Genomic DNA, 13,405 nt, shown 5'->3' with positions numbered 1-13,405 from the left:
TTTTATACACCCATAGTATAACTATTAAAATATTGTTAGAATTGTTATATTTGATCCTTAGTCATTGCCGCAGATAATTTCTTACCTCTTCAAGAGCTACCCACGAATATTCACTCAAAATTTGAGGCTCTGCATTCATTTAAATGTACACATCACAACTTGTTTATATGTTAGGATGATACCTTAACATTTTTGCTAATTTCTCTGGATTGGCTGCACCACATCTAACAAATGACCTCTTATTGTAAAGATAATTAAATGTAGGTGTAGAATATCCAATAAAACTTCATTCAGTTAAACCCTAAAATTGATGAGATGAGAGAGGATTATTGAGGATTAAAATGAAGGATGTATGCATTCTAATTATTATAATAGCTCTTTGCGTCTGATTTACTAAAAGGAAAAACTGTTTATTTAATCACAATATTTACTGCCCAGTGAAAGCATGTTAAAATGTTGGCGCAAAAATACAAATTACTTTTAAATCTACTATCCCCCCTCCATCAACTCAGCTGCCTTAGCATCCAAACTACCCACTCGTTTGCAGGTGGATTGAACCCTTTAATAGCTAAATCGCCACTTCAGTATTCGATACACACAACTGTTAAGATCTACATGGAAAACTAAATAGAACAAAAGGAGGAGACCTCAGCGAGGAAGACAAGCCTCAAGACAAATGTGAAGAACCTACATAAGCCATTAGGCTCCCTGCCAGGCAAACTCTGCAGTCCAACCACGTTTACACCCAGATTTTCACCTGACAAAAGGTGCTTCTAAATCGAGTCGAATTTGTTTTCAGAAACGGATAGCTTGACAGAGTAGTAGTGAGGCACCACACATACATGCCGTTACTATAGTAACATTAGCAATATGTTAGCGAGAGAGCGAGATAAATTGCCTGTCATTTGAGTCAGACTTTCAGAAAGAAGTCAGGAAATTCCTCTTCTGGGGCAAAATCTACATGACTGGTCTCTCAAGGATCAAAGGCAGTGCCGTGGGGTATCTTTGGGTGGCCAGAGGCCCGCAACCGCCGTTTTGGCAGGGGGGACCATGCAGCCATGTAGGCTACAAAATGAGCCCTTTTATCATATGCTCCACTCGTGAGAATGACAGTTCTGGAAGAATTTAGAAATCCAGCTGTTTTTTTTTTGGGGGGGGGGGGGATCTACTTATGGTTCAAGAGCAGAATCTGCATATCAGAATCACCATGTTTAACCTTTAGGCATTGGCTCTGAAAGAGTTCAAAAGCATTATTTTAAATGGGAACAATGAGCCATGTAAAAAAAATACATATCCCTTCTATCGTAACACAGCTTGAAAACACTCTGGAGATCTACCAATCCTACCAGAATGTCAGTTTGATTTAGACATGAAACAGTTAGAATATCCCCAAATCCCAACCTAATGTCGTCTCCGCATGGGACCGGAAGTGTGATCCATCTTAAGCATCACATCACACTTGGGTTTCTTTCACAGTGTCAGAACCATGAGCGATAGCCGTCAGTCACAGAATTAATCTCAAAAGTGGGCCATCAAGAACCATCACAGTGGAACAGACACCAGAGCCCTGTCATTAGAGAGTCCACAAGAACCAAATCTCCACATTTCCTTCTCTTTAAGAGCTTCAGTCCCTTTAAGAGTTTCAGTCATTTGCTGGGTGAACAGCAGACTAAAACTTTAACATGGTGCAGTGCTGGGTTCACACTTCAGCATGATGCTGCTGGTTCTATACTGGAGAATACTTAATTTGTATTTGATTCAATTCAATTCAATTCAATTTCTTTTTATATAGTGCCAAAACAATGAGGTGCTTTACAGAGCCCAGGGCCTGAACCCCCTGGTATGAATAGCAAATGTGCTCAGATGTGATATACTGTATCATTGAAGTTCCTGATGTTTAATGTGATGTTGCTGATGCTATTCCAGAATAGTTTCAAATGCTTGGTACTTCTCTGAGTTGGGTAAAAAGGACATGATGTTGTGGCAGACTTGAGAAATGTCCTTTTGTTCCTTACACACCATAAAACACACAGACAGCCTGAAGGAGGGAGTGTCTGATTAGTGAGGCTGCTCCCCTTCACACAAACACACACACACACACACACACACACACACACACACACACACACACGGCTATGCTTTGGCTTTGAATGGGGGTATGCAATTAAGCACACAGTTAAAGTGGCGCTGGCTGAATATGAAGTAAAACCTTGGAAGTGATGTGTCTTGGTTGGTACGTGTGTGTGTGTGTGTGTGTGTGTGTGTGTGTGTGTGTGTGTGTGTGTGTGTGTGTGTGTGTGTGTGTGTGTGTGTGTTTTGTCTTGGTTAGGTATCACCCTGAGATGTCCACACGAAAGCTGTGTATGAGTGACACATTGCGGAATGCAGAGTGTGTGTGTGTGTGTGTGTGTGTGTGTGTGTGTGTGTGTGTGTGTGTGTGTGTGTGTGTGTGTGTGTGTTATGAGTGTCGGGGGGAACGATAGGGGGGTGATGACTCAGGATACACACCCACAAAGCCATAGGACTCCATAAATGAGACACATCTAAAATCAGCAGCCCAACACACACACACATACACAAATATATATATATACACAGGAACACACACTGATCAAACAATACAATACAAATACACACATACAGAAAGAGAGAGTGGGGAGCATGCACACACACGCACACACACGCACACACACTCACGCACATGCAGACACACACACACACTCACGCACATGCAGACACACACACACACACACATACACACACTTGCCATGCTTGCCACGTCTGATATGGCGTCTGCGAGAGACCTGTCATTTAGTGTGTCCTGCGGTCACTCGCAGCAAGACCAATCTGCAGAACAGCACCTCAGAGAGGGCCTGACAGACTGAGAGGTGGGAAAGACGAAGAATATTGATGGAGAAACAGAAAAACAAAAACACACACACACACACACACTCTGATAGAAAGAGAGGAAGACAGGTGGGGAGGAGAGAAACAACATGTCCAAGAATGAAAAGAATGGGACAGATAAAGAGAGAGAGGGATGACAGAGAAAGAGAGGGAGGAGAAAAGGAGAGGCAGATAAAAGAGAGAAGGAAGAAAGAAGGGAGATAATGATAATTCAGAGAAACAATGGAGTAAGAAAGAAAAAGTAATAAAGTGACTGACAGAGGGGGAGAGAGGGGAGAGAGAGAGGGGGGAGGAGGAAGTGGAAAAGAGGCAGGGGATGAGAAGAGAGAGAGGAAGAGAGGGAAAGAATGAGAGCGAGAGGAAAAGCGAGACATAGAGGGAGAGAGAGAGGGAAGAAGAGAGAGGTGGAGGGGGTGTAGAGACAGGCTGAACGTGTGCCTTCGACAGACGTCTGTGCTTTTTCTGGAAGTGCCACAGAGTGATTTGAAAAGCGTTTGACGGGCTGTAACCACATCGACTGTGTGGCTCGCCCTGGCAGCAGAGTAGAAAGCCATCGACTCGCTGCGACTTGCTGAAATCACACTTTTGCGGGCAAGATGACTTAGCAACAATTAAAAACAGGTTTGTCTCTTTTTTTCGGGATCATGCATCTTTCACACCACCTCGAAGGTGTATGCTTGCTAATTAGGAACATCGAGTTCTCGAACCACACCGATCTATTTCTGAGAGTGTCAGCGTTTAATTGCTTTTCACAATCTGTGGTGTACGGATGTCTGTTCCTCGCGGTGCTAATCCGTGGAGGGTGGGTTTGTTAGCGGATGCCTCTGAATAAGAGAGCAGCACCCAGGACAGCCATGTTGTGATTGTGGTCTACAGCCATATCCATCCACACAAACACACACACACACATACACAGTATCTCACAAAAAGACACAAAGACAGTATCTCATACATATACACACATACACACACACAGACACAGAATCTCACAAACAGACACACAAACAGTATCTCATTCACATACATGTTGTTTACCATATCACTCCCTCCTATAGAACATTAAAGGAAGTTCAAATATACATGTTTACAGTACCACCTTATGGAAATAAATGCGAAGTCAGTGCATATATCAACAAGCAAACGAAACAAACAAAAGATTGATCCAGGTGTGAGTAAATAAATAAATACGTGAACAAATAGGCAGGAGCACACTCACACTGCACGGCCAGATGGATGGAAGCGTTGGTCATTCCCACCACGTTCTCTGAGATGCAGGTGAGGGTGAAGCCGTTGTCTTCCCGGCTCAGGTTGAAGAGGGTGAGATTGATTGAGTGGATGTTGTTGGGGTATACATTAGACTGCAGGGGAAAAAGACAACACACACACACACACACACACACACACACACACACACACACACACAGACACACACACACAACATTGCCTGAATAGAGAGCAGGGAGCCCAGGGATATAGAAGGAAAGAAGGAAAAAATGGAGCAGAATAGAATGGAATAGAAGAATAGAAGGACAGAAAGCAGAATGGATGTAGGCAAGGAAACAATTAACCAATGTAAAAAAAATATAGACACACAAATACACAGACAGACAGATAGACAGACAGATAGACAGAGAGACAAACATAGATAGATAGATAGACAACCAGACAGACAGACAGACTGACAGATAGATAGATAGATAAAACGATAGATAGATAGATAGAAATGTGACATAAAAAAACAAATACAGTAACAGACCAAATACAGCTTGACATAAACAAACATCAGGACTGCTTCTGTCGTCTTTCCCAGCATGCTTTGCTGTCTCACCTGGTGTGTGTTTATGGACTGCAGGCCACTGACGGTCCAGTCAACCTCGGGCAGGGGCACGCCAGATCCGTTACATGTGACGGTGACATTAGCACCCTCCATCACCGTCAGGTTGCTGTGGGTCACAGCGATGTCTGGCAGGTCTGAGGAGTGGGAGAGACAGGAGAGGTGAGCTAAAGGCAGCAGGACAGCAGCACAGCAGCTGGTAAAGGCATGGACACATGGAGGCCTCCGCTGGGGACGATCAAGAGGAAGACACTTATGCACAGAGACATTTACACAAGCACACTCACACTCACTTATTCAAAGATAAACACACACACACACACTCGCTCATACTGCCACATACACATACCACACAAACTCACAAACTCACACACGCACATACACTTTCTCATACTCAGACACATATCCATAACTCATAAACTCACACACTCACCCATACCCACATACTCATACCACACAAACTCACAAACACACACACACACACACACACACACACACCGAATGTCATATCAGAACTTGTGATATATGAGCTGACCCAGGGACAGATGGGCACAGATGGGCTGGCCACTTTCTGGGTGCTATCTGTCTTACTGGAGTTTTAATATAGGAATCATAGCGTTCACAGACTTAAAGAGACTCAGCTGAAACCACCAGGGCACTGCAGATAGGTAGATCAAAAGGGAGCAAATTAGCTCCTTAAGACTTTATATCACAGTGCCTTTAATACATTCTAATGATAGCATTAAGGATATAGTAGCACGCTAACTATCTCTCTACAAGAGCATACTGATAATCTGTACTTACATGAACTCAAATATAAATTACATTATAATGATAGCATTAAGGATATAGTAGCACGCTAACTATCTCTCTACAAGAGCATACTGAAAATCTGTACTTACATGAGCTCAAACATAAATTACATTAAAATGATAGCATTTAGGATATAGTAGCACGCTAACTATCTCTCTATAACAGCATACGCATAAATTGCATTATAAAGATGCCATTATGGGTGTAGTAGCACGCTAACTACCTCTTTATAATAGCATATTGATACTATGTACCTACATGCACTCAAACATGAATTCGAACCCTAACATGTGTAAATATGCTATAGACAAGTATCAATATCCTGTTACTCATTGTTATGCATAGGTCACAAGGTACTAAACTGCTCCTAAAAGTTCAAATGTACCAATTCAAATGTCACACTTTACATTTTACAAGTTGAAGATGTTTTATAAAAGAGTCTTTGAAAACGAAAAGATGACATTCTTATTATTATGTTATGTTATCAAGTTTAAAATGTGATTGTATATTTACATATTGTGTAGATGTTTGTGCATTATTCAAAGAAGTATTTAAATGCTAGCACTGCTTTTAACTCAATGCGTCCCACTGCAGTGCACTGTAATAGTGGATGTTGCCTACAACAGCAGGTATAACATAACAGGGCACTCCAACACATACCTTAGAGAGCTTTTTGGGACAGAGAGAAAGATGTGGCTCTTCCACATGGTGTGTGTATGTGTGTGTGTATGTGTGTGTGTGTGTGTGTGTGTGTGTGTGTGTGTGTGTGTGTAGCCAACTAAAGCTGACTGCAGCAAGGGCTGTGAGTGTGTGTGTGTGTGTGTGTGTGTGTGTGTGTGTGTGTGTGTGTGTGTGTAGCCAACTAAAGCTGACTGCAGCAAGGGCTGTGAGTGTGTGTGTGTGTGTGTGTGTGTGTGTGTGTGTAGCCACCTAAAGCTGACTGCAGCAAGGGCTGTGTGTGTGAGTGTGTGTGTGTGTGTGTGTGTGTGTGTGTGTGTGTGTGTGTGTGTGTGTGTGTGTGTGTGTGTGTGTGTGTGTGTGTGTGTGTGTGTGTGTGTGTGTGTGTGTCTGTTTGAGATAAGATCTCAGGGCGTTTGTAATTAAGGCAAGAGAAGCACAGGAGGCAACACTCTCAGCCCAATCAATGCCTTTAATTGGCCACCAATTACGATCTGGGAGGAGAACAGAGCCACACGCGCAGCTCTCAGCATGAGGCACAGCGAGACCACTGACAGGAGCGAGACCACAGACAGGGGAGAGACCACAGACAGGGGAGAGACCACAGACATGGGAGAGACCACAGACAGGGGAGAGACCACAGACAGGAGCGAGTTTGGAAAGCTCTGGCTCTGATCTGGCCCAGATTTGTCCTGGGTTTGGCCCTAATCTGGTCTGGATTTGGAAGATCTGGCTGTCATCTGGCCTGGGTTTGGACATATTTGGCCTTGATCTGACCCTTATTTGGCTCTAATCTGGCCCTGATCTGGCCTGGGTTTGGACAGATACTGCCCTGATCTGGCCTGGAGGCCTGGTTGTACCACAGTCTGTGACCCTGTGGGAACAGACTGGGAGACATTTGACGCTGATTGCACCCTCGCCCGGCTCTGTCTTGGCACAGACCTGGCACAGCTCTGATGTCATGGTTCCTGATTCCGTGGCTGATGAGGGGGCTCTTACCACAGTGGGGGATGTGCATGGAGCGCAGGGAGATCTTGGAACCGCCTCCTTTCTTACAGTAGAGGCGCTGGCCGTTGAGAAGGGCTTTTGCTCTCTGCTGCCACAGCTGGATCCAGCGGATCCCACAGCCACAGTCAAACAGGATCCCCTCCAGACGCCTTGAGGAGAAGAGGAGAGAGGAGAAGAGAGGAGAGGGGAGAAGAAAGGAGAGGAGAGAAAGGAGGAGAGGAGAGGAGAGAGAAGAGGAGAGGAGAGAGAGAAGAGGAGAGGAGAGAAGAGGACACAGGAGAGAAGAGGAGAGAAGAGAAAGGAAGAAGAAGAAAAGAGAAGAGGAGAGGAGAGGAGAGGAGAGGAGAGGAGAGGAGAGGAGAGGAGAGGAGAGAAGAGAAGAGAAGAGAAGGGAAATCATGGTTACATATTTGTCACTGCCCCATGTAGATCCCACCTAAGTCTTTGGTGAAATGTCAGGACACACACACACACACACACAGTACCTGTAAAGATCTTCACCCTTCACGCCATTTACAGCACTCCACACATCACACATCACACATCACACACTAAATTGGAATAGTCCAAATGAACTTGAGTTGACTTTGAAGGCAGAGAGTTACATGTATGATAATTCTTTCACAGTCCAGGGCCTAGATTTATTATCAATGCGATGAGCAATTCTGTCTTCAATCCACACACATACACACACACACACACACACACACACACACACACACACACACACACAGCGCAGGTTGCTTCATTGGAATTTAAATAAGCTGTGTGAATCCAGGTGTATTGTTCCTAAAGGCCTTTGATCTCAGCGGGACTCCCTTCCTTTCCATTTGAGCTCCATGCTTGGGGAATACATTAACTGCTTCCTTAAAAACATATTTTTGTACATCCAGCGCAATTTTTGAAATCAGTTATTTTCTCTCCCTTTCTCTGTGTTCCTCTACACCTCTCTCTCTCTCTCTCCCTCTCTCCCTCTCTCTCTCTTCTTGATTTTTCTATATTCTTTATGCAGTAGCCACGGCTTAAGTGCTTTATAGTGTTTGCTGTTGTTTCCATTACCTGAGTCCCACCACAGGGAGTCTGCGCATGGGAGGATGAGACAAGGCTCGTCCTAATTCCTGCGTCTCCCCACAGAGGCGACACTACCACTGGCAGAACCGTCTGTGTGCTTTTGTGTGTGTGTGTGTGTGTGTGTGTGTATGTGTGTGTGTGTGTGTCTGTGTCTGTGTGACTGTGTGTGTGTGTGGAGTAAAAACACGTGAGAGCGACTGCGATGGCTGCATGTATCACGTGGCTCCTCTCTCTTCACTGATAAGCCGTATTAACAAGAAAATGGGGTGCTTGCCGGGAATGCCAATAAAGGTGAAAGGTCACAGTTTATGACTTCTTTTACCTCATCTCCAGTCCACGCATGACCCATGACAAGAAGGACAGCACGTCTCATTGCTGCCCCCCCTCCCCCCTCCTCTTTTTATCTTTTCCCCCATTCCCCACAAGTATCACTGTTACTTGCTGTATGTTTTTGCCTTGTAGATTGGTTTGACTTTGTTCTGAGAAAATTGGATCAATAAAAAGCGATTAACAAAGAAGAAAATATCACACACACACTCACACACCCCTTCCTTCCCTGCTTGTTGCTAATGTCTGCCCAAATCTGGTGCCAAATCTGTGCCAGAATTCATAGCCCTTTTTGCTCACTTTGTGAGCTCATCAAAAACAAAAGCAGACAAGGATAAAAATGAGGATAAAACAAAAACAGCAGGCCTACATCCACATTACACACCCGCTTCAGATCAATCCGCGCACACACACAAATAATGAAAATCAGTTTCTTCAAAAAAAAAGCCCTATTGGACTCAGACATCTCAGTCAGACAAGACTGATGTGTTGCTATTATGGAGGGTGTGCGATATTTTACTTACATGTCATTTCAAGCCACTGATAATTGTATTTCTACACCAACCACACGTTATTGAACACCCCACAGCATCACTCCATACCTCTCGCTCCACTCATTTATTGGACTTTTGCACCCTTGTTAGTTCTATTTTATCGTTAATTGTATTTTGTATTTCATATTTTATATTGCTTATATTTTATATTTAAATTGTTTATAGCCTTTACTTTTTTATCGCTGATATTTCATTTGTGTCTCATCTACTCGTATATATTTTTTATATTCCTATGGTCACTCGAGCGACTCATGAGGGAGATTAATGGGTGTTCCCAGCTTGTGGTTACCAGGTTAGACATGATTGCTCATTTGGTTCAACGGATAGATAGTTGGCCAGCAGACGCCCCACAAATAACCTCAGACATGTATTTTTTAGATTGTACAGTGTCTATGTCTTGGTAACTTTTCAAAAATCTATGAATATATAAAAAAAACTGCCATCTTCGGAGTTTGGTCCAACATCTGTGATTCCAGTTGAGGTTAAAGTTTCAACAACATTCGTCACGCTGCCTTTACTCCCATTGGTAGTCGCCGTGTCGCATCGCTCAGTATTTGCATAAAATAGACCACTTGCCTAATTTGAAAATGAACGGCAGCTGCTGGCTTTGTCTCTATCCTGTGTCGATCGTGTGACCAGCCAGTATGTGTTAAGTCTTCCACACTAACGCACCGGTTGGCGCAGATGCGGTTTCGTTGTGCTTAAATCTCCAATCATCTCATTGCTCCTCTTTCCTGTTTAATTACCACCCCTGACATCCCCCTAACTCCCCCCAACACGCACACACCTCTCATTCTTCCCCTGAATTTAATGATCTTTCAGCCCACTGGCCGAAGCCTGGTGATCCCCCCCCCCTGATCCCTTTAATAACGGAGGCTTATGATCTGCGGGTGCTTCCTGGAAGGTCACAGCCCACTTGGCTTATCAATAACATCTGTTCCGAGATGGATAATCCAATAAAGCCTACGCTGCTCCGCTAACTGTAGCACTCGCACAATTAAAAAAAAAAAAACACCATCGCTAAACATCTCACAGCTGAAATATGTACAAGTTTCTTTTTTTTCCACCCACTCTCTCTCTCTCTTGCTCTTTTTCTTTTCTCTTTCTTCCTCTTTCTTTGTCGACGTTTCTTTCTCACGTCCTGAAGCCATCTTCTGAGCTATTTTAGCCGTGGCTCAGATCCACAAGCCGGGCGATAAAAATACTGTTTTGATCACTCCTATGCTCAAGAAGGAATCTCTACTCAGATGGAAATGAGGAAGACGCCAGAGCCCCAGCAGGCCCCGCTGGATTGTGGGAAAATCCGGGATTAAAGGAAAGTCAACACAATAATGGGATTGCTGATGCTTACCGCCCGTGGCCGATTGGGTCCCCAAGAACGAAAATATTTGTGGCCCCAGATGACTGCAGCTGTGAAAGAGAGCAACACAAAAGCTACCTCCCCCTGCATCTACGCGCCCCCACCCCACCCCACCCCAACCAAAAGTGTAGATGAAAAATAAATGAGTGGGTAGCTCTAGACTTGCTTTGAATGAGCTTTTAGCACATCACCCATTTAGTGGCGACATGAGATTTGTCATTTGTGATTTTCCACTCCAGCGGGGATGCGCAAACCCGAGAGTGACTGTGTGTGTGTGTGTGTGTGTGTGTGTGTGTGTGTGTGTGTGTGTGTCTCTGTGTGTGTGTCTCTGTGTGTGTGTCTCTGTGTGTGTGTCTCTGTGTGTGTCTCTGTGTGTACCGCTGCCATTCCAGAGGTGCACTCCGCACGCAAGGATCTGAATGCAGCACAAAACAGAGACGATCTCATTTCCCAATCAATAAGGGCCAGAGTGACTGTGAAGACTTCCAACACCTGTATGTCTGCACGAACACCAGAGTCTTTACTCACTCTGCAAGTAGTAGTAAATAGCAATTAGATTAAAGCTTTTGTTACAAAAGAAACAAAAAGACTTTCAACACCTGTATGTCTGCACGAACACCAGAGTCTTTACTCACTCTGCAAGTAGTAGTAAATAGCAATTAGATTTGAGCTTTTGTTACAAAAGAAACAAAAAGACTTTCAACACCTTATTCTGACAAAGCACCGAATGAGAATGTACTCATACTGAACAGAAATGAGAGGAGTGTTTTGCTTTGCAGAACCAGGCAAAAAAAAAAAGCCAACGTATAACTAATTAGATAATGGCCCGGAGCATTCTCAGATCCATCACCGTTGGCGGCCTCCTGCGACTGGCTGGATTGTGCTGAGCCTTTGAGAAGCCCGGTTTGAGTGACACACTGAGTCGAGGCTCTCGCAGGACAGCCGCATTTACATCGAGCACTGCAAACATTCAAAAGCCATGGCACGGCACGGCACCCATGCATATTTTGCTTGCATTCAAGCTTCACTGGTTTTGATAATTACCTTTTGATTAGCATTCAGTGGGGGTATTTAATAAACCCATCTCTGACGGCTCCTGGTAGGTGTTTTTGTTTGCGCTTGGAAAGCTGATGATGCAATTATAATCATAGTCATAATTACGAGCATAATCACTGATAATCAAGAAACGCTTCTCTTGGAGTTTAAGGTTGTTTGGGGTAAAATCACAGAGACCATTTACTTCCCTAAATGTGGTTCAAGCACAGCAAGACCCCAAAACAACTCTCTTCTGAAACGCCCCCTCTCTCTGCCAAGCAAAAATATTCATTACAACGCATTCAGTCCTTCCAGGAAATTGACTCCAAACAGCCCGTCTGTGTGTGTGTGTGTGTGTGTGTGTGTGTGTGTGTGTGTGTGTGTGTGTGTGTGTGTGTGTGTGTATTTTTTACCCCATGCTCTCACTCTTAGACCCAGTAGCCCCGTAGGAGTGCTTTGCCACAGTGGGGGCTGTGCCCCATTATCGGAACATAATATTCATGAGAAACCCTCTGACAGAGGTTAGGTGTGTGTGTGTGTGTGTGTGTGTGTGTGTGTGTGTGTGTGTGTGTGTGTGTGTGTGTGTGTGTGTGTGTGGGTGGGTGTGTGTGTGTGTGTGTGTGTGTGTGTGCGTGCGTGTGAATGCTTTCCATTCATGCTTTAAACAGCACTGAGCCTCTCAGACTTCAAAAAACACTGCGCTCAATAACAGAGCATGTCAAAGCTGAGAGGAGGTTAGGTGTGTGTGTGGGTGGGTTTGTGTGGGTGTGTGTGGGAGAGGGTGGATTGGCTCTGAGCTGTGGGCGCCTCGCTCCTTGTTCTCGGCGTCAAACGGTTATTATTTCCACTACTTTGATCTCTGTGCATTCCTCCTTATTAGTCAGAAGGATTGGAAAGGCCTAGGTGGGCAATGACTGCGCCACTGAGTCGAAGCATTGAGCATTATTCAAATAATCATGGACTAAATACCCAGCAGGTGAAATGGCTCCTCAGCCTGGACGTGATTGACTTGCGGTTGGGCGCTTAGCCCCAGAAGGAGAAGGGGGTGTCACCGAGAGCTCTCATTACCTGCTCAATTAAATAACTACTCCTGCCACACAGCTCAGGGATAACACACACAACTTCTCACCACGCACAAAGTGCAGCCCGCTGTCTGCTCACAACCGCATGACAATTTATTCAGAACCGATACTGAGTTGGTCGCACAGAGAACCGAGAACAGAGAACCGAGAACAGAGAACAGGTTATGGTCCTAACATGAGTAATGACTGGGAGTCAGTCACATACTGTATGGCGCCAATGGACTAATGAGGTATGGGCAGTCTCCTGGGCCCCCACTGTCTCACTGCTTACTGTAGGTCAAGTGTGAGGCATACACATACATGAACTGTTTGTAACGATGGCAAGACATATATCACTATAATGCATATATTTATCTTCCTCTTTTCTTCTGCTTCTTCTTTTTCTTCTTCTTCTTTTTCATCTTCATCTTTTTCTTCTTCATCATCATCATCTTCTTTTTATCATTATTTTTTTCTTTTTCTTTATCTTCTCCTTCATCATCATCTTTTCAGTCTTCATCATCCTCATCATCATCATCTTCTTCTTCTTCCTTTCTCTCAATAAGCTATTGGCTGAAAACACTGTCCAATTGGACACAAGCCATGGGCTTGGTGATATAAATAACATAATGCACACAAGTGAAGTCAAATCATGCTTTTATGGCATTTAAGGTTTCATTTCAAAGAATAACTCAGCAAGCATTTTAAAATCACTTTCATAAAGCCACAGATGTTGTAAAATATTCATGACAAAAAA

General features: G+C 44.1%; 1 protein-coding gene across 2 annotated transcripts in view; it reads right to left on the bottom strand.

Moving 5' to 3' along the window:
- Positions 1-13,405, bottom strand: part of ntrk3b (neurotrophic tyrosine kinase, receptor, type 3b) — a 127,775-nt gene that overhangs the window by 61,819 nt on the left and 52,551 nt on the right. For both annotated transcript variants that reach the window (XM_031587037.2, XM_031587038.2), the window contains exons 5-7: positions 7,232-7,389; positions 4,736-4,878; positions 4,124-4,265 (exon numbers count right to left, since the gene is read on the bottom strand). In XM_031587037.2, coding sequence (XP_031442897.1) covers positions 4,124-4,265; positions 4,736-4,878; positions 7,232-7,389 — 443 coding nt within the window. The remainder of the gene's footprint in view (positions 1-4,123; positions 4,266-4,735; positions 4,879-7,231; positions 7,390-13,405) is intronic.

Source organism: Clupea harengus, chromosome 20 (assembly GCF_900700415.2).
Source record: "Clupea harengus chromosome 20, Ch_v2.0.2, whole genome shotgun sequence".
Lineage (NCBI taxonomy): Eukaryota > Metazoa > Chordata > Actinopteri > Clupeiformes > Clupeidae > Clupea > Clupea harengus.
The sequence above is the reverse complement of the archived record's forward strand: the minus strand, read 5'-3'. Positions and strand labels throughout refer to the sequence as shown.